This window comes from Pseudophryne corroboree, chromosome 9, assembly GCF_028390025.1.
Source record: "Pseudophryne corroboree isolate aPseCor3 chromosome 9, aPseCor3.hap2, whole genome shotgun sequence".
NCBI lineage: Eukaryota > Metazoa > Chordata > Amphibia > Anura > Myobatrachidae > Pseudophryne > Pseudophryne corroboree.
In genome coordinates this window covers 483,593,967-483,615,849 of record NC_086452.1, presented here as the reverse complement: position 1 = coordinate 483,615,849, position 21,883 = coordinate 483,593,967, and the positions used below count along the sequence as shown (strand labels likewise).

The window sequence follows — 21,883 nt, the reverse complement described above, 5'->3', positions numbered from 1 at the left end:
AGTACAGTATAGAGGCAAGAGAGCTGTGTATGTGACAGTACAGTATAGAGGCAGGAGAGCTGTGTATGTGACAGTACAGTATAGAGGCAGGAGAGCTGTGTATGTGACAGTACAGTATAGAGGCAGGGGAGCGGCGTATATGACAGTACAGTATAGAGGCAGGAGAGCTGTGTATGTGACAGTACAGTATAGAGGCAGGAGAGCTGTGTATGTGACAGTCCAGTATAGAGGCAAGAGAGCTGTGTATGTGACAGTACAGTATAGAGGCAGGAGAGCTGTGTATGTGACAGTACAGTATAGAGACAGGAGAGCTGTATATGTGACAATACAGTATAGAGGCAGGAGAGCTGTGTATGTGACAGTACAGTATAGAGGCAGGAGAGCTGTGTATGTGACAGTACAGTATAGAGGCAGGAGAGCGCAGGAGAGCTGCATATGTGACAGTACAGTATAGAGGCAGGAGAGCTGCGTATGTGACAGTACAGTATAGAGGCAGGAGAGCTACGTATGTGACAGTACAGTATAGAGGCAGGAGAGCTGCGTATGTGACAGTACAGTATAGAGGCAGGAGAGCTGTGTATGTGACAGTACAGTATAGAGGCAGGAGAGCTGTGTATGTGACAGTACAGTATAGAGGCAGGAGAGCTGCGTATGTGACAGTACAGTATAGAGGCAGGAGAGCTGCGTATGTGACAGTACAATATAGAGGCAGGAGAGCTGCGTATGTGACAGTACAATATAGAGGCAGGAGAGCTGTGTATGTGACAGTACAGTATAGAGGCAGGAGAGCTGTATATGTGACAGTACAGTATAGAGGCAGGAGAGCTGTGTATGTAACAGTACAGTATAGAGGCAGGAGATCTGTGTATGTGACAGTACAGTATATAGGCAGGAGAGCTGTATATGTGACAGTACAGTATAGAGGCAGGAGAGCTGTATATGTGACAGTACAGTATAGAGGCAGGAGAGCTGTGTATGTGACAGTACAGTATAGAGGCAGGAGAGCTGTATATGTGACAGTACAGTATAGAGGCAGGAGAGCTGTGTATGTGACAGTACAGTATAGAGGCAGGAGAGCTGTGTATGTGACAGTACAGTATAGAGGCAGGGGAGCTGTGTATGTTACAGTACAGTATAGAGGCAGGAGTGCTGTGTATGTGACAGTACAGTATAGAGGCAGGAGAGCTGTGTATGTGACAGTACAGTATAGAGGCAGGGGAGCTGTGTATGTGACAGTACAGTATAGAGGCAGGAGAGCTGTGTATGTGACAGTACAGTATAGAGGCAGGAGAGCTGTATATGTGACAGTACAGTATAGAGGCAGGAGAGCTGTGTATGTGACAGTACAGTATAGAGGCAGGAGAGCTGTGTATGTGACAGTACAGTATAGAGGCAGGAGAGCTGTGTATGTGACAGTACAGTATAGAGGCAGGGGAGCTGTGTATGTGACAGTACAGTATAGAGGCAGGAGAGCTGTGTATGTGACAGTACAGTATAGAGGCAGGAGAGCTGTGTATGTGACAGTACAGTATAGAGGCAGGAGAGCTGTGTATGTGACAGTACAGTATAGAGGCAGGAGAGCTGTGTATGTGACAGTACAGTATAGAGGCAGGAGAGCTGTGTATGTGACAGTACAGTATAGAGGCAGGAGAGCTGTGTATGTGACAGTACAGTATAGAGGCAGGAGAGCTGTATATGTGACAGTACAGTATATAGGCAGGAGAGCTGTATATGTGACAGTACAGTATAGAGGCAGGAGAGCTGTATATGTGACAGTACAGTATAGAGGCAGGAGAGCTGTGTATGTGACAGTACAGTATAGAGGCAGGAGAGCTGTGTATGTGACAGTACAGTATAGAGGCAGGAGAGCTGTGTATGTGACAGTACAGTATAGAGGCAGGAGAGCTGTATATGTGACAGTAGATTAGCCCATGTACAGAAAGAGACATGTTTTACATATTTCCAGGTATGGCGGCGCAAACATTGCAAGATATAAAAGCAGCTTTCTGATTGGATGGTGCTAGCACTATGCCACACACTATTAAAAATGAATACACCCTCCTGATTGGATGGCCATAACTCACTGCAATACACTGCAAGAAGTTATATCACACAGTGTTGCAGTGTAATGTTCATCCGCTACAGATATACACTTTTATATATTTGTTTAGTCAACCTTATATGGACTTTTATTTTGTTCAGCCATGTGGTAGTAAATGCTCTGCACACACAGGGCTCTGCTGGGAATCTGCGGTGCGGTCACAGTGTGAAAGTGAGATGAGCCCTTTACATATATTATGTGATGGTATTGTTATTTACAAGATAGCATTATAGATTTCTCACAGTATTTCTCTAGCATCCATCAGGAATATTGGGGGAATCTAGTACGATGGGGTATAGACGGGGTCCGAAGGAGCCAGTGCACTTTAAATTTCTGTACTGGGTGTGCTGGCTCCTCCCCTCTATGCCCCTCCTACAGCTCAGTTTAGAGCAAAGTGCCCTCAGGAGAGGATGCACACCCTGCAGCTCCAGAGTTTTCTTCAATTTCTTTTCAACTTTTATTATTTTCGGTATGCTCTCTGGGCAACAGCTACCTGCATCGTGGGAGTTAGGGGGGGTAACGGTCACCGGCTTTGCGAGGTATCCGACGCTTTCCCACTGCAGGACCACCGTCCTGAGAGGTTGTTTGTTCAGCGGGGCACTGCGCCTTAGCTGTCGCTATCGCAGCATGCCGCACACCCCTAACATATGCCTGAAGGTGACGTCTGTGGTGAGTACAAACCAGGGGGCCCCGATAGGGGGTCCCCCAGTTCAAAGTGCGGCTCAACTCGGGCGCGGCATAAGGGGCCCTCCGGGGTGGTCCCGCTAGAGCACCCCGTGTAGACTGGCTTATATTAGCTTGAACTAGCACTTGTGTGACCTTTTTAAGCCACACAGGAGACTTTGCCAATATAAATATCATTATAGCTTTCTCTGACGTCCTAGTGGATGCTGGGGACTCCGTAAGGACCATGGGGAGCCAGTGCACACCAGATAGTCCTAAATCTTTCTTTAGATGTGCCCAGTCTCCTGCGGAGCCGTCTATTCCCCATGGTCCTTACGGAGTCCCCAGCATCCACTACGGACTACGAGAAATAGAATTACCGGTGAGTAAATTCTAATTTTTTCCGCCATTGGAGGGGGCAGAGCTAACTCAGAACGGTACCAGAGGCATTTTGGCGCCTTCCTCTGCAGCCACAGACAGCACACACAGCGCTTCCTGCCTCACAAGACACGCTGGAAATCTGGTATAGGGTGTCGCAAAGGGGGAGAGCCGCTATTGTACACGGTCTGCGTCCTCTCCAGGACAGAATTTACTAGTATTTGCTGTGTTATAGTTAGCGGTCAGCCTCACTGGGGCAATGCACCTAGGGGTGTGCTGGTGTCTCCTCTCACATACAGTAGGGCAGGCTTGTAAAGTATATCTGTCTGTTTGTATATCATTGTGCTTACTATGAGACATGGGTAAACATACTGTGCAGTGTATGTCACACCAGATTCTCTCCATTATCCTCTGATTCTGTTTCCTGTGAACTATGCAGCCAATCTTTACAAATCAGTGAAGGGGCTGGGGGAGAGGGTGCAGAGCCCCACTGGCTAGGGTCTCCTCAAACTATGATGTCTGATATGTCTTCCCAGCTCACTGCTAATGTACAGAAAACTCAGCTACTACAACAAGCTGTTGCAGACTTAGCTGGTAGGGCAGATGTTACACAGCCATCCCTCCCCCCCCATGCAGGTCCACAGATGCGTGGTCTACCTGCTCTGCTCTCTGATACAGATGAGGATATACAGGAGAATGGGGAGGACTTGGATCCCGTTAGTGGGGATTCCGATTCTGCTCAGATTATTGAACCCCTAATTTTGGCTATGCGGGACGTGTTAAAGCTCCCTCTAGAGGACGTTGCGTCACAGCAGTAGTTTTTCTTTACACAAAACAAGCCTAATGTCACTTTCCCTGATTCTGCAGTTAGATGACCTATTCAAGTTAGCCTGGAAAAATCCAGACAAAAAATTTCAAGTGTCAAAAAAGTTTTTGCGCTCTTTCCCATTTGCTCCTGCAGGCAGGAAGTTTTGGGAGGATCCCCCAGGGGTTGATGTTTCAGTCTTTCACCTGTCTAAAAAGGCGGTGCTGCCTGCCCCGGGTTCCTTTTACCATAAAGGATCCTGGGGACCGGAAAATAGAGACTACACTAAAATCTATTTACATGGCAGCAAGTATCGCAATGGCCGGTCATAGCTGTATGCTGGATGACCCATGCCATTCATACGTGGGCTTCTCAGATTCAGGAGGTCCTCTCCGGGGCTATGGCCCTGGTCACTACGGTGACTCTCCTCAAGCACATTCAGGACACTACACGCATCCTGTGTGACTCTGACTCGCTCATGGAGATGCAAAATATTAATGCTAGGACTTCTGCCATGGCAGTGTCGGCACGCAGTGCTTTGTGGTTGCGTCAGTGGATTGCGGATGTAGAATCAAAGCGCAGTGTGGAATCCCTCCCCTTTTCAGGTGAATGGCTCTTTGGGGTTGGATACGTGGATTTCCAAAGTAACAGCTGGGAAATCCACGCTTCTTCCCTCTGGGGCCTCATCAGCGAGACGCTCCTACACGGAGCCGTCTGTGCAGTCTTTTTGATCTAACCGATTTCGATCTAAGGCCAGAGGTGCCTCAGCTGCAACTAGAGGCACCAGAGGTATGCCAAGAAAACCTGCAAGCACCAGCTCTCAGGACCGGACCACCATTTCTGCTTCCGCTAAGACCTCAGCATGAAGGTGCCCACCCACCCCAAGGGGATCTCGAGGTGGGAGTTTGACTGTGTCACTTCAGCTGTGTCTGGGAGGCTTCCTGCCAGAATACCTGGGTCAGGGATCTCATTTCTCATGGCTACAAGCTGGAGTTTGGTGCTCCTCCCCAACGATTTTTCAAATCAAGCTTACCAGCTTTGGAATATATGCAGGTTACGTTGCAAAAGTTGGTCCAGTCCCACGTCATTGTTCCAGTACCTATACCACAATGAGGCAAGGGCTATCACTGCAACCTGGTTGTGGTACTGAAACCGGATGGTTCGATAAGGCCCATTTTGAATCTCAAGTCCTTGAACTCTTAACTGAAGGTTTTCAAGTTCAAAATGGAATTCTTGCGAGCAGTGATTGCGGGCCTGGAGGAACAGGAATTCATGGTCTCCCTGGATATCAAGGATGCCTACCTTCATATTCCGATTTGGCCACCTCATCAAGCGTACCTGAGGTTTGCCCTGCTGGACGATCACTACCAGTTCCAGGCCCTGCCCTTTGGCCTGTCCACAGCTCCGAGGGTTTTCACGAAGGTGATGGGCGGAGATGATGTTACAACTCTGGGTCCAGGGGGTCAATGTGGTCTCTTACCTGGACAATATTCTGATAAAAGCAAGATCCAGGGAGATTTTATTGCTCCATATCGACCGCACTATCCATCTTCTGTCACACCATGGGTGGATCCTCAATGGTTGGATCCTCATCTCAGCGGCTCCTGTTCCTGGGGATGTTGCTGGATACTGTGGTACAGAAGGTGAAGGCGAGAACACGTCAGGAGATGGTCCAAATGGTGCTCCGGCCTACTTGAGTGTCCATCCATCTCTGCATACGATTGCTGGGAAAGATGGTCGCCTCATACGAGGCAATCCAGTATTGGAGGTTCCATGCCACAACATTTCAATTGGATCTCCTAAACAGGCCCTGGTTAATCTGGCTGTCCCCTCAGGCCAGGATTTCCCACCTGTGGTGGTTACAGTCCTCCAATCTCCTGGAAAGCCGGAGTTTCGGGATTCAGGATTGTACCCTCCTCACGACGGGTACCAGTCTGAGAGAATGAGGAGCTGTCACCCAAGGGCCGCAGTTCCTGGGCAGGTGGTCAGCCCACATAAGCCTCCTTCCGATCAACATTTTGGAACTTCGGGAGAGCTACAATGCTCTGCTTCAGGCCTCTCCTCTGCTCAAGGATCACGCAATTCAAGTACAGTCGGACAACGACACAGCAGTGGCGTATATCAATCGACAAGGAGGGACAAAAATCAGAGCCTGCATGCGAGAGGTGTCAAAGATACTCCTCTGGGCAGAAAGAAATGCAAGAGCCATGTCAGCAATCTTCATTTCGGGTGTGGACAACTGGGAAGCAGACTTCCTAAGTCGTCACAATCTCCACCCGGGGGAATGGGGACTCCACCATCAGGTGTTCCAGCAGATCATCCACTGGTGGGGCTCCACCACAAATAGACATGGTGGCTTCTCGACTCAGCAAGAAGCTTCACTGGTATTGCTCACCAATCAGGGACTCTCAGGCGAGGGCAGTTGATGCACTGACGTCACCTTGGCCTTACCGGCTGGTCTACCTGTTTCCTCCGATTCCGTTGCTCCCAAGGGTGCTCCAGCGAATCAGAAATCAAGGAGTCCAGGCAATTCTGCTTGCCCCGGATTGGCCTCGGAGGGCGTGGTGTGCGGATCTTCTGGACATGTCCGTCGAAGATCCTTGGCCTCTACCACTAAAAAGAGGTCTACTTCAACAAGGACCGTTCATCTACCCGGACTTACGGCGACTTCGTTTGATGGCATGGAGGTTGAGTGGAACATCCTAGCTCACAAGGGCTTTTCCAAAAAGGTTATTGCTACAATGGTTCAGGCCAGGAAACCTGTGACGTCAAAACACTATCATTCTATCTGGAGGAGATATGTCTCTTGGTGCGAGGAGATCACGTATCCGCCTGGAGAGTAATACTTGGGATGTTTCTTACATTTCCTGCAGGCTGGTGTGGATAAGGGCTTGCATCTGGGTTCCATTAAGGTCCAGATTTCAGCTCTTTTCCATTTTCTTCCAGAAGAAATTGTCAGCATGGCCAGAAGTACAAACCTTCTTGCAAGGGGTACTCCACATACAAACTCCTTTTGTGCCGCCTACGGCACCCTGGGATTTGGATGTGGTGTTACGCTTTCTACAGTCCTCCTGGTTTGAACCTCTGATGACTGTGGAAGACAAGTACCTCACATGGAAGACGGTGATGTTACTGGCCCTGGCTTCTGCTCGACGTGTCTCAGAATTGGGGGCCTTATCGTGTAAAAGTCCATACTTGGTCTTTTACGAGGACAGAGCAGAGCTCCGGACTAGAAAGCAGTTCCTGACGAAGGTTGTCTCTGCATTTCACCTGCATCAACCTATTGTGGTTCCGTCCAGTTCTGATTCTTCTGCTCCCCCGGAGGAGTTGGATGCTGTGCGAGCCTTGAAGATCTATGTCAAGCGAACGGCTCGGATCAGAAAGACAGATTCTTTGTTCATGCTCTATGATGCGCAGAAAAAGGGTTGTCCTGCTTCGAAGCAGTCCATTGCCCGTTGGATTCGGCTTACTATCCAACAGGCCTATGTGTTGGCAGCCTTGCCTATTCCTAAGTCTCTGAAGGCCCATTCTACAAGATCGGTGGGGTCTTCCTGGGCGGCTACCATGGAGTCTTGGCCCTCCAACTGTGCCAAGCTACTACCTGGTCGGGGAAGAGCACCTTTGTGAAGTTCTACAAATTTGATACCCTGGCCAAAGAGGATACCCAGTTTGGGCAGACGGTGCTGCAGAAGTCTCCACACGTTCCCGCCCGTTCTGGAAGCTTTGGGACATCCCCATCGTACTAGATTGCCCCAATATTCCTTTTGGATGCTAGAGAAAATAGGATTTTAATTACCTACCGGTAAATCGTTTTCTCGTAGTCCATAAGGGATATTGGGCGCCCACCTCTGTGCGGTGACTTTCTGCAGGTTCTCTTTTATGTATTTACCTGTTTAGCTGTTGCTGGTTGTTATACAGTATGTTAGTGGTGTGCTGGTGTATAAATCTCACCACTATGTTTTCATATTTCCTTTTCTCATATATGTCCTTTCTCCTTCGTGCACTGTTTTACCTATAACTGCCTGTGGGAGGGGCATAGAGGGGAGGAGCCAGCACACCCAGTGAAGAAATTTAATGTGCACCGGTTCCTTTGGACCCCGTCTATACCCCATCGTACTAGATTCCCCCAGTATCCCTTATGGACTACGAGAAAAGGATTTACCGGTAGGTAATTAAAATCCTGTTTTTGTGCTCTTCTTTCACAATCTGATTTTAGGTATAAATGACCCTGTCTCTGCCGCATCGCCTTTAGAGTCTTCATCGTGGAACAGTTTCCAGGTAATCAACAGCGTCCGGCTAATGGTCAAGTCAGTTTTGTATGACAGTAAGTAGCCCAGAATCACCAGTTTCCAACTGAGGGTCAGGTCAGTGCTGTGTGGCAATAAGCAGCACAGAATCACCAGCTGATATTGTGCTGGTTGCAGTGTGCACACATCGGAAGCTGGTTACACACTAAACAATATGTTGTCCCATCGTGCGGATCGTAGAGCTATATCGGGTACATAGTCTAGTGCAGGCATTCCCAACCACGGTCCTCAAGGCACACCAATAGTGCAGGTGTTAGTGATATCCAGGCTGCAGCACAGATGGTTAAATCAAAATAACTGAGCTACTAATTAAGTGACCTGTGCTGCAGCCTGGATATCACGAAAACCTGCACTGTTAGTGGGCCTTGAGGACCGTGGTTGGGAATGCCTGGTCTGGTGTGTACCCATGATGTGTGTGCTCCCACCGGTCGGATCTGCAGCAGAATGGCTCTTCCACCATCAGGGTCCCATGGGCAGCGATGTTGGGTACACATTGATCCAGTGTGTACCCAGACTGGCATTTACAATAGTTACACAGATCCTGTTTGAAAGAATGCCTGGAATTATGTATTGTCTCTCAGGTGGTAACGTGCCATGTGACCTGTACTGTCCGGTCACTCCTCTTCATCATCCACTATTGTATTCCTTCCCAGTTCATAGGCTCCAGTGTGAGTGCAGGGCACTGGGTGACATCCCTTCCAAGGGAATACATACTGTTTACCGGCTGTCAAGATGCCGACATCGGCATCCCGGCCGCCAGTATTCCAGCAGCAGGACAAGCTCTAGAAAGCCCCTTGCGGGCTTGCTGTACTCGCCATGCTGTGGTCACAGGGTTCTGGCCACCCACAGAGGGAGAATAGCCTGTGGCACTGGTATTCCCGCGTCTGCATTTCACCTGTCAGGATTCCGGCATCTACGTTGTGACCACCGAGATCCCAACAGGCGGTCTCGTCATTGCCTCCCCTCTTATTACACAATCTTCCCACAATGTGAATTCTGGTAATGTACGGAGTGGGATTATAAGTGATCCTCTCGCCATTATACTATTTCCCAGCAGCCATCTGGGGTAATCGGTATGTGATACCGCCGCACTGGATGGCGAATGTCAGTATACCGACATCAGCATCCCAGGAACTAGAATGCCGCCAGGTGGGGGACGAGTGCAACAAAGCCCCTTGCAAGCTCGTTGTGCTCGCCACGCGGCAGGCTCAGTAGCGCGCTTCGCTCGCCACAGGTTCTATTCTCCACGACACCCATAGAGGGGGAATCACCTACCATGCCAGTATTCTGGCGTCGGGATCCCGATATCGGTATTGAGACAGCCAGGATCCAGACAAGCGGTATGTTAAGTGCATACCATCTGGGGTTATGGTTACTGTGCTTATAGCGTGGAAGGGCGCGCCTTTCTGTAATCCCGTTTCCCACTAACACTGTTCTTTCCGTAGTCTTCAGAGACAAACGCTGACTCTACAAACGAAAAAGGAGATTCGTCCCTCTCACAGACTGCACCCCAGGTTTACAAAGCTTTAGATGAGCTTGATCTGCTTGGAAAGACCCTTCTTCAGCAATCCCTGCCAGCCTCCACATTGCACGTCCGATGGTGAGGTCATTTCTGTAGTATTGTAATGTCTCTTATACATGAAAGAAATCTGCTCCCAGCTGTAGCAGAGTGTGATGGACAGTTGTTGAAGCTCAGGAGAGAAGTCACAGGGGGGATATCAAATCTTATTGCGGGTCCCTTTACCCGCCGGCAGCTATTCAAACGTTGCTGCTGACAGGTGCGAGAAGTTCATTTCAGCTCACTACCCCTGGGGTAGCAAGCTGAAATGCATGTGAAGAGACCCGTTTGGGCGCCCAATCTGAACTTTCCCCTGCAGGGTCCACAGTAGTATCCACAAGATATACCTTGGGATATTAGGTAGCGACAGCGGAATGGCACCAACGATCAAAGCTTTTCAGACTCCCAGGATGCAATGTCCAGTCTCCTATATCTCCGCCTCCTGGCTCAGGCAATTCACAGTCTATTGGGCTGCTGAATTTTTGGCAGCCATAAGCTTTTTATTATTTTATTTTTATGGCCTTACATTTTTTGAGTGATTTTTCTAAAAAAGCGTCTTTTACGTACCTTAGAAAGAGTCGCTCCAACAACTCTCCGCCGTGTCGCAACAACGCTTACCTTCGAGTACAGTGCTGTTTCGGAGGACGTCCGCTATGGATGTACTAGCAAGTCCAGACTGACGTTACCAGGCTGTGGCTGGAGAACGGGAAGAAGGTAAGGCGTCGGTTCCACTCAGCAGATGGAGATGCAGGACACAGCCGTACTGTTTCGGGGGGAGAATACCGAACAGTCGCTGACGTGGTTGCCACCTCGGGTGCACCAGCGCTAGGCCTTAGGAATCATAGGTTCCAGGGAATAGTGCGAGGCCGCAATCCCTGGGGTTGATGTCAGCAGTGGGGAGTAAGATGCTCCCCTGGTCACCCCTCCCCCCCAGTTCATGACCAGTTTCCTCCGAGTTTCCCGCCATGAACTGTTTTCCCCGCTTCCGTCTGAGAAGCTAGAAATCAAACTAACCCAGGCTCAGCGTGGTGCGGCTGTGTGCACTGGTAGCGTCTGGATCCACTCAGCGTGGTGCGGCTGTGTGCACTGGTAGCGTCTGGATCCACTCAGCGTGGTGCGGCTGTGTGCACTGGTAGCGTCTGGATCCACTCAGCGTGGTGCGGCTGTGTGCACTGGTAGCGTCTGGATCCACTCAGCGTGGTGCGGCTGTGTGCACTGGTAGCGTCTGGATCCACTCAGCGTGGTGCGGCTGTGTGCACTGGTAGCGTCTGGATCCACTCAGCGTGGTGCGGCTGTGTGCACTGGTAGCGTCTGGATCCACTCAGCGTGGTGCGGCTGTGTGCACTGGTAGCGTCTGGATCCACTCAGCGTGGTGCGGCTGTGTGCACTGGTAGCGTCTGGATCCACTCAGCGTGGTGCGGCTGTGTGCACTGGTAGCGTCTGGATCCACTCAGCGTGGTGCGGCTGTGTGCACTGGTAGCGTCTGGATCCACTCAGCGTGGTGCGGCTGTGTGCACTGGTAGCGTCTGGATCCACTCAGCGTGGTGCGGCTGTGTGCACTGGTAGCGTCTGGATCCACTCAGCGTGGTGCGGCTGTGTGCACTGGTAGCGTCTGGATCCACTCAGCGTGGTGCGGCTGTGTTCACTGGTAGCGTCTGGATCCACTCAGCGTGGTGCGGCTGTGTGCACTGGTAGCGTCTGGATCCACTCAGCGTGGTGCGGCTGTGTGCACTGGTAGCGTCTGGATTCACTCAGCGTGGTGCGGCTGTGTGCACTGGTAGCGTCTGGATCCACTCAGCGTGGTGCGGCTGTGTGCACTGGTAGCGTCTGGATCCACTCAGCGTGGTGCGGCTGTGTGCACTGGTAGCGTCTGGATCCACTCAGCGTGGTGCGGCTGTGTGCACTGGTAGCGTCTGGATCCACTCAGCGTGGTGCGGCTGTGTGCACTGGTAGCGTCTGGATCCACTCAGCGTGGTGCGGCTGTGTGCACTGGTAGCGTCTGGATCCACTCAGCGTGGTGCGGCTGTGTGCACTGGTAGCGTCTGGATCCACTCAGCGTGGTGCGGCTGTGTGCACTGGTAGCGTCTGGATCCACTCAGCGTGGTGCGGCTGTGTGCACTGGTAGCGTCTGGATCCACTCAGCGTGGTGCGGCTGTGTGCACTGGTAGCGTCTGGATCCACTCAGCGTGGTGCGGCTGTGTGCACTGGTAGCGTCTGGATCCACTCAGCGTGGTGCGGCTGTGTTCACTGGTAGCGTCTGGATCCACTCAGCGTGGTGCGGCTGTGTGCACTGGTAGCGTCTGGATCCACTCAGCGTGGTGCGGCTGTGTGCACTGGTAGCGTCTGGATTCACTCAGCGTGGTGCGGCTGTGTGCACTGGTAGCGTCTGGATCCACTCAGCGTGGTGCGGCTGTGTGCACTGGTAGCGTCTGGATCCACTCAGCGTGGTGCGGCTGTGTGCACTGGTAGCGTCTGGATCCACTCAGCGTGGTGCGGCTGTGTGCACTGGTAGCGTCTGGATCCACTCAGCGTGGTGCGGCTGTGTGCACTGGTAGCGTCTGGATCCACTCAGCGTGGTGCGGCTGTGTGCACTGGTAGCGTCTGGATCCACTCAGCGTGGTGCGGCTGTGTTCACTGGTAGCGTCTGGATCCACTCAGCGTGGTGCGGCTGTGTGCACTGGTAGCGTCTGGATCCACTCAGCGTGGTGTGGCTGTGTGCACTGGTAGCGTCTGGATCCACTCAGCGTGGTGCGGCTGTGTGCACTGGTAGCATCTGGATCCACTTAGTGTGGTGCGGCTGTGTGCACTGGTAGCGTCTGGATCCACTTAGTGTGGTGCGGCTGTGTGCACTGGTAGCGTCTGGATCCACTCAGCGTGGTGCGGCTGTGTGCACTGGTAGCGTCTGGATCCACTTAGTGTGGTGCGGCTGTGTGCACTGGTAGCATCTGGATCCACTCAGCGTGGTGCGGCTGTGTGCACTGGTAGCGTCTGGATCCACTCAGCGTGGTGCGGCTGTGTGCACTGGTAGCGTCTGGATCCACTCAGCGTGGTGCGGCTGTGTTCACTGGTAGCGTCTGGATCCACTCAGCGTGGTGCGGCTGTGTGCACTGGTAGCGTCTGGATCCACTCAGTGTGGTGCGGCTGTGTGCACTGGTAGCGTCTGGATCCACTTAGTGTGGTGCGGCTGTGTGCACTGGTAGCGTCTGGATCCACTTAGTGTGGTGCGGCTGTGTGCACTGGTAGCATCTGGATCCACTCAGCGTGGTGTGGCTGTGTGCACTGGTAGCGTCTGGATCCACTCAGCGTGGTGTGGCTGTGTGCACTGGTAGCGTCTGGATCCACTCAGCGTGGTGCGGCTGTGTGCACTGGTAGCGTCTGGATCCACTCAGCGTGGTGCGGCTGTGTGCACTGGTAGCGTCTGGATCCACTTAGTGTGGTGCGGCTGTGTGCACTGGTAGCGTCTGGATCCACTCAGCGTTTGTCAGCGCAATAATCGATCCTGGAAGTGGGGTTAAGTCTCCCTGTCTACCGCTCTCCTGAGGCAGGTGATACAGTACTGAGTCTCTACCTATTCTTGGGGTACTGAGTAGTTGTATAAGTACCTGATGCATATGAGTCTTGTAAACTGTTACTGCTGTATCTTTCGCTGTGCGTCTGGATACGTTAAAACTCCTATATAAGGTAATGCAGTAATATGTTTTTCCTACATACCTGAAATGTATTCTGTAGTTGAATATGTGCTTATATTACTAATATATACTAATGTATAACAATGTGACTGATTGCTAGTGTGGCTGCTGACTTATACTATGTTTCTGTCAGTTTTGTTTTTCTCCTATATCTGATCCTCAGTGCTGGTGCAAAACAAGGAGGGATCTGATTGTATGCCACTTTTACAAACTTAAAGTGAATACTGTCACAAATTGTGTAGTTTACACCATACATGTGTGTGATTTACAGTAAGTTGCTATGTCTAAGAGATGCAAGGGTGAAGAGGATACACTCTCTATAGCAGCACCTACATTAATATCATGTTTGTCCTGCAAATCAGGATCTGGTACAAAATGGGTTATGTGCAAATTGTTATAGTTTCCATCAAAGCCTCCTTAATAAACCAAGGCAGGCACAGGTTCAGGCTGAACCTTCATGGGCATCATTTGCACAAATGTTATACAATATAGCTGAGCGAATGATGCCAGCCCCTGTACCAGGTATAGGTTACACCTATTAACCCTTATGTGCAACATTCCCCCTGGGTTATAACACAATCCAGCTCAGGAAGCTGCAGCCTTTCAACAAAAACAGGCTGTCAGGCCTATAGAAAGAAAATCACATAGGCACGAAACAACATCTTCACAGTCTGCACATGTTTCAGAAGAGGACACTTCGGATGATGCTGATTCCTCACATTCTGGGTCTGCACATAGAGATGATGAATGTCTCAGCTTGGTAGATATACCTGAGCTAATTAATGCAGTAAACGCAATTCTGTCTTTAGAGGAGGCAGCAGAGCCGGTGTTCAAATCTGAATTATGCCAGAGGCATTGGTCACACCCAGTAAGAAGTTTAAAATTCCTAAGAAATTGAATTCTCATTATCCTCTTGCAGCTGGGGAAAGTTTGAAAAGGGAGATTCCTTTAAATCTACATTGCCTCTGCCTTCAACGTCTTTAAATGATGTAACAGATAGGAAAACAGTTTTTTTCCCTGTTGGGGCAGTTGTGAGGCCAGCCATGGCCACGGCATGGATGGTAAAAGCAGTGGCGGCCTGGGCTGATGCATTGGAAGATGATCTTTCATTGGCTACTAGATAACAAAAGTCCCATATTGCACATATTAAACAAGCAGCTGTCTTTTTGGAAGAAGCAGCCTTGGATATGGGTACAGTAGCTTCTCAAGCATCAGCTTCAGCAGTAGCAGCTTGTAAAGCTGTTTGGCTGCGTACTTGGAAGGCTGACTCAGAATCCAAAAAGGTGCTAGGGTCTTTGCAATTTGATGGAGATATTCTATTTGGTACAGGATTAAATAATAATCTGGAGTCAGAAACAGACTCCAAGAAACTGACGTTTCCGTCAACATATAATTCCCAGGTTTCCAGCTTTTCAGTCCTTTTCAGACACAGTGTAAAGCAAAAGGAAATGGTTACGGCAAACAGTCCCAATCAGATAAGTCTGGGAAGACTAAAAAACATTGAGAAGACCACCATCAAAACCAGAGGATAGCCATCAGCCTGATGGCACAAGCCTCCACCTGGGGGATCCCAGGGTGGGAGGCCGTCTTCTTTTTGCACAAATCTGGCAGCAGTCCACCACAAATGCCTGGCTGCAAGAAGTGGTGTCTCCCGGTTATGCCTTTGCCTTCAAGAAGAACCCTCCGCAAAGTTTTTCTTTGTACTAGCCCGTCTTCAGTGGAAACGAAGGCCAGGGCACTTCAGGAGGCAATTCAGAAGTTGTTACAATCAGGGGTGATAGTACCAGTTCCTCCTGCACAGCAGGGACAGGGTTTCTATTCCAACCTGTTTCTAGCCCATTCTCAATCTCAAAACTCTGAACAAATACATTTGGGTGCCTCGTTTTCATATGAAGACCTTGCGCTCCAGTATTTTGGCTATGGAGCCAGGGGGATTTTATGGTATCCCTAGATATCCAGGATGCTTACCTGCATGCACCTATAGCACCGTCCCATCAGTGCGATCTCAGATTTGCGATCCTCCGTCAACATTTCCAATTTAAGGCTCTACGCTTTGGACTGGCTATAGCTCCAAGAGTATTCACCAAAATTATGGTGGTGATGGCAGCTTATCTTCGTCGTCACCTTGGTGAAAACCCTCGGTGCTGTGAAGAGGCCAACTGGCAGAGCCTGGAACTGATAGTGACAGTCCAACAGTGCGAATTGGAGATAAGCCTGATGCGGCGGCCAAATCGTAATGTGGAGGTACGCATCCTTGATATCCAGGGATACCAGGAATTCCCCCTCTTCCAGACTTGATATCACTGCCCTTAGAGACTCCATTTTGAACTTGAACTCCTTCAGAAAGGGATTTAGCGATTTTAGGTTCAGAATGGGCCTGACCAAACTATCCGGTTTCAATACCACTAAAAGGTTCAAATAGTAACCTTTGTTTTGCAGATGAGGAGGGACCGGTACAATAACCTGTGGCTCCACCAACTTCTGGATGGCTGCCTGCAGGACAGCCCTGTCTGCCTGCAAAGCTGGCAAGCCTGATTTGAAGAACCGGTGAGGAGGGAGATCTTGAAATTACAGCCGGTAACCCTGGGACACAATATCTTGTACCCATGGATCCAGTCCGGACGACACCCAGACGTGTCTGAAATGTCTGAGTCTCGCCCCCACCGGCCCTACCTCCAGGCTGCGCGGTCCACCGTCATGCTGAGGACTTTGGTGTACCTGAAGCAGGCTTCTGTTCCTGGGAACCCGCAGCAGCAGGTTTCTTGGATTTTGGTCAACCTCCTCTAAAGAAGGTGTTAGACGGTTTGGCCTTTCTTGTTTTAGCAACCCGAAAGGACTGTGATGCAGCTTAAGTAAAGGGTTTCTTTGTAGAAGGTGCAGCTGAGGGAAGAAAAGGTGACTTACCCGCTGTAGCCGTGGAGATCCACGCGTCTAATGCTTCCCCAAAAAGAGCCTGACCTGTGTAGGGTAGGGTCTCCACACCTCTCCTGGATTCCGTGTCGGCAGACCACTGGCGCAGCCAAAGTCCCCTACAAGCTGAGACAGACATGGAAGAAATTCCTGCAGCCAAGGAACCTAGTCTTTCATGGATTCTACCAGAAATCCTGCCGAATCCTGAATGTTACGCAAAAACAATTCAACATCAGATTTATCCATAGTATCCAAATCCTCAAGTAACGTGCCTGACCACTTTACTATAGCTTTGGCAATTCAAGCACTGGCAATAGTGGGACGTAATATAGCCCCTGAAGCCGTGTACATGGATTTGAGCGTAGTATCAATTTTGCGATCAGCCGGCTCCTTTCAAGGCGGTAGATCCTGGAACAGGCAAAACCACCTTTTTTGAGAGTCTGGATACAGAGGCGTACACTATAGGTGGGTTTTCCCATTTTCTCCTATCCTCCTCAGGGAAGGGAAAAGCAACCAGAACCCTTTTAGGGATCTGGAATTTTTTTCTCTGGGTTTTCCCATGCTTTCTCAAATATAGCATTTCATTCTTTGGACGCAGGGAAGGTTAGCGAGGCTTTCTTATTGTCAGTGAAGAAAGCCTCCTCAACCTTCTCCGGTGTTGTATATGCAGTATTCAACACATCCCTTATAGCCTCTATCATCAACTGCACCCCTTTAGCAAGCGATGTTGCCCCCCTAAGCACATCCCCGTCACCGTCTGCCGTGTTAGAGTCGGTATCCGTGTCATCCTGCATAATCTGTGCAAGAGCACGTTTATGGGAACCTCCTGAGGGGGGTCCTGAGGTAACAGAACCAGACCAAACTGCCATAGAGTTATGTAAAACCTGAGTTGCAGATTAATTCTTTGCAACCCTAATAGAGATCTGAGAAATAATGGATTTGATGGAGGATAACCATTCAGGCTCCCTTGCTGGTATCTGTGCTAAAACAGTGCAATTCTGATTACATGGAATGGGATCATCCTGAGAGGACATATCCTCTGCAGCATATGACACAGTATCCCTAGACATAGTTAAAGGAGACCACCAAACACTCCCCACACACACACACACACACACACACACACACACACACACACGTGGGGGCAGACAGAGTCGTCGTCCCCCCAAGAATGGCAAGAGAGAGTCCCTGGACATAGCTTAATGGAGACCACAGACACTACACACACACACACACACACACACACACACACACACACACACAGGGGAGGACAGACAGAGTTTCACCCCCAAGAATGGCAAGAGAGACACAGAGATTGGAGCCAACCCACACACAGCGCTTTCCAGGTATAGGGAGACCCTAAACCAGCGCTGACTGTGCACCTTAATAGGTTACACATCCTGTATACAGCCTCCCCTCCCTTCTACAACCCCCTGGTACCGTGAGAGATTGCTGGAGTTGTTCTGGAGGAACTTGCTCTTCACTGACAGCGTTGTGCAGGCAGGAAAATTACGCCGAACGCTGCTGGGTCCGCTCTGAGGAGAAGCTCCGCCCCCAAAATGGTGCTGTCTTCCCGCTCTTCTGGAGATTATACTGGCCTGAGGAATCATGCTGGCAGCGATCCTGGGACCCCGACAGGCTGTGTGACCAGTGTAGGGAGTAGGCGCTGGCTCAGGGCGCCTCTCACCGCACTATGTACCGCTGAGCACTGGAGCGCAGTTAGTACTGCGCTCCATACCCTGTTGCCGCCATCTTCACACCGGCTCCCCGCTTACTAGGAGGCCGGTGACTGACTCGCCACTGATCTTCTGGCTCTGTAAGGGGGTGGCGGCATGCTGCCGGGGTGAGCAATCCCCTGTGGCGAGGAACGATCGATCCCCTCAGGAGCTCAGTGTCCTGTCAGTGGAGATAGTGGCTCAGACCCCGCAGGGCGGACACTACTCCACCCCTTAGTCCCACGAAGCAGGGAGGCTGTTGCCAGCAGCCTCCCTGTAAAAAAATGAACTGTAAAAAAACAACTTTACTAGAGAAGCTCTGTAGAGATCCCCTAGCTGTGACCGGCTCCTCCGGCACATTTTCTAAACTGAGTCTGGTAGGAGGGGCACAGAGGGAGGAGCCAGCCCACACTCTCAAACTCTTAAAGTGCCAGTGGCTCCTAGTGGACCCGTCTATACACCATGGTACTAATGTGGACCCCAGCATCCTCTAGGACGTAAGAGAAATAAATATATATATATATATATATATATATATAGAGAGAGAGAGAGAGAGAGATCCAGAGAGAGAGATATAGATATATCTCTATATAAAACGAGATTTATGGTAAGAACTTACCATTGTTAAATCTCTTTCTGCGAGCTACACTGGCCTCTACAGGGAATGACATTGGGTGTAGAGCAGGATCTTGATCTGAGGCACCAATAGGCTAAAAGCTTTGACTGTTCCCAGAATGCATAGCGCCTCCTCCTCTATAACCCCGCCTCCGTGCACAGGAGCTCAGTTTTGTTAACCAGTCCAATGCAGTAGCAGGTAAAAGAGACGACAACCGTTGGTAGCCACATACACCACATTCTCACGACAGGTGAAAGTTTCAGCGGCTAATGCCATACCAACCCAAAGAAGCCAAGTGTGTCAGGGTGGGCGCCCAGTGGAGCCCAGTGTACCTCGCAGAAAGAGATTTAACAACGGTAAGTTCTTACCATAAATCTCGTTTTCTGCTGCGGGGTACACTGGGCTCCACAGGGAATGACATTGGGGATGTCCTAAAGCAGTTCCTCATGGGAGGGGACGCACTGTAGCGGGTACAAGAACCCGGCATCTAAAGGAAGAATCCTGGGAGGCGGAAGTATCGAAGGCATAGAAGCTTATGAACGTGTTTACTGAGGACCACGTAGCCGCCTTGCACAATTGTTCAAGGGTCGCACCACGGCGGACCGCCCAGGAAGGTCCAACAGACCGAGTAGAATGGGCCTTGATGGTAGCAGGAGCTGGAAGGCCAGCCTGTACATAAGCATGTGCAATCACCATTCTAATCCATCTGGCCAGTGTCTGCTTGTGAGCAAACCAGCCACGTTTGTGAAAACCAAACAGTACAAAGAGAGAATCAGACTTCCGAAGGGATGCAGTTCTCTTTACATAGATACGGAGAGCCCGTACCACATCCAAAGACCGCTCTTTGGAAGACAAGTCAGGAGAGGCAAAGGCCGGAACCATGATCTCCTGATTAAGGTGGAAAGAAGACACCATCTTAGGTAAGTACCCGGGACGTGTTCTAAGATCCGCCTGGTCACGGTGAAAAATCAGATATAGGGACCTACAAAACAAGGCACCCAAATCCGACACCCGTCTAGCAGAGGCAATAGCCAGCAGAAACCGTACCTTAAGAGAAAGCCACTTAAGGTCTGCCGATTCAAGATGCTCAAATGGAGACCCTTGCAACGCCTCCAGAACCACGACAAGTCCCAAGGAGCCACAGGCGGGACATAAAGAGGTTGGATCCGCAACACACCCTGAGTGAACGTATGAACATCAGGTAAAGTCGCAATTTTTCTCTGAATCCAAACCAACAAGGCAGAAATTTGAACCTTGAAGGAGGCCAGACGAAAGCCCAAGTCCAGGCCTCGTTGTAGAAAGGCCAAAAGTTTGGCCGTACTAAACTTGTAAGCGTCATGAATATTAGCGGCGCATCAAGCAAAGTAAGAATTCCGGACCCTATGATAAATCCGAGCAGAAGACGGTTTCCGGCCCTTCAACCTGGCTTGAATGACCGCCTCAGAAAATCCCTTGTCCCTCAAGACGGAAGCTTCAAGAGCCACGCCGTCAAAGCCAACCGGGCTAAATCCTGATTTACACAGGGACCCTGAACAAGGAGATCTGGGCGCTGCAGAAGTAGAAGGGGACGCTCTACCGAGAGACCCTGAAGATCTGAGAACCAATGCCGTCTGGGCCACGCGGGAGCGATCAGAAGTAGGATTCCTCCTTCTTGTTTGAACTTCCTTATTACTCTGGGCAGGGGTAACACCGGAGGGAACACGTATGGCAGCCGAAAGTTCCATGGAGTTGCCAGTGCGTCCACGAACGCTGCTTGAGGATCCCTTGTCCTTGCTCCAAAGACCGGAACCTTTGATTGTGTCGAGACACCATCAGGTCCACATCTGGATGGCCCCACTTGTCCACGAGGAGTTGGAACACTTCTGGATGGAGGCTCCACTCTCCGGCGTGTACGCCCTGACGACTGAGAAAGTCCACTTCCCAGTTTAGGATCCCTGGAATGAATACTGCCGATATGGCTGGCAGATGGCATTCCGCCCACTGAAGAATCCTGGATACTTCACTCATTGCCATGCGGCTTCGAGTGCCGCCTTGATGATTGATGTATGTCACCGTGGTGGCGTAGTCCGACTGTACTTGAACAGGTCTGTTCTGTATTAAATGCTGGGCCAGGTTCATCGAGTTGAACACCGCCCGCAATTCCAGAATGTTTATTGGGAGGAGAGACTCCTCCCTGGTCCACCAACCCTGAAGTGAGTGTTGCTCCAACACCACGTCCCAACCTCTCAGACTGGCATCCGTCATCAGAAGGATCCAGTTGGAGATCCAGAAGGGACGAACCCTGCTCAATCGATGGCCCTGCAGCCACCAGTGTAGTGACAGACGGACCTCCGGAGACAAGGAGATTATTTGCGACCTGATCCGGGGAGGCAGGCCGTCCCACTTGGCAAGAATCAGTTTCTGCAGAGGGCGGGAATGGAATTGAGCGTACTCCACCATGTCGAAAGCCGACACCATGAGACCTAGCACTTGCACTGCCGAATGTATCGACACTTGCGGACGAGATAGGAAGCATCGAATCCTGTCCTGAAGCTTCAGGACTTTCTCCTGAGACAAGAACAACCGCTGGCTGTGAGTGTCCAATAACGCCCCCAGGTGCACCATGCTCTGAGCAGGGACCAGGGAAGATTTCTTCCAGTTGATGAGCCACCCGTGGGCATGCAGAAACTGGATAGTCAGATCCAGATGGCGTAGGAGAATTTGTGGGGAATTTGCCAGGATCAACAAGTCGTCCAGATACGACAGGTTCCTGACCCCTTGACGGCGGAGTGCAGCCGTCATTACCACCATGACCTTGGTGAAGACTCGCGGACCGTGGTCAAACCAAAATGTAACGCCCGAAATTGGTAATGGAGGTTGCCAACCGCAAACCTCAGGTACTGCTGATGCGACATTGCAATGGGAATATGCAGGTAAGCATCTTGTATATAAAGGGAGACTATATAATCCCCAGGTTCCAAGGCCAGAACAATAGAGTGAAGAGTTTCCATTCAAAACTTGGAGACCCTCACAAATTTGTTCAAGGACTTGAGGTTGAGAATGGGCCGAGAGGACCCATTCGGTTTCAGGACTAGGAACAGCGGTGAATAGTATCCCCTGCCCCTCTGAGCCAGAGAAACCTGTACTACTACTCCTGTGTCC

General features: G+C 50.6%; 1 protein-coding gene across 1 annotated transcript in view; it reads left to right on the top strand.

Annotated features, from left to right (window-relative positions):
- GGA1 (golgi associated, gamma adaptin ear containing, ARF binding protein 1) overlaps positions 1 to 21,883 on the top strand; it is a 329,846-nt gene that overhangs the window by 263,154 nt on the left and 44,809 nt on the right. Inside the window, exons 11-12 of the mRNA XM_063941459.1 lie at positions 8,164 to 8,225; positions 9,700 to 9,854. Coding sequence (XP_063797529.1) covers positions 8,164 to 8,225; positions 9,700 to 9,854 — 217 coding nt within the window. The remainder of the gene's footprint in view (positions 1 to 8,163; positions 8,226 to 9,699; positions 9,855 to 21,883) is intronic.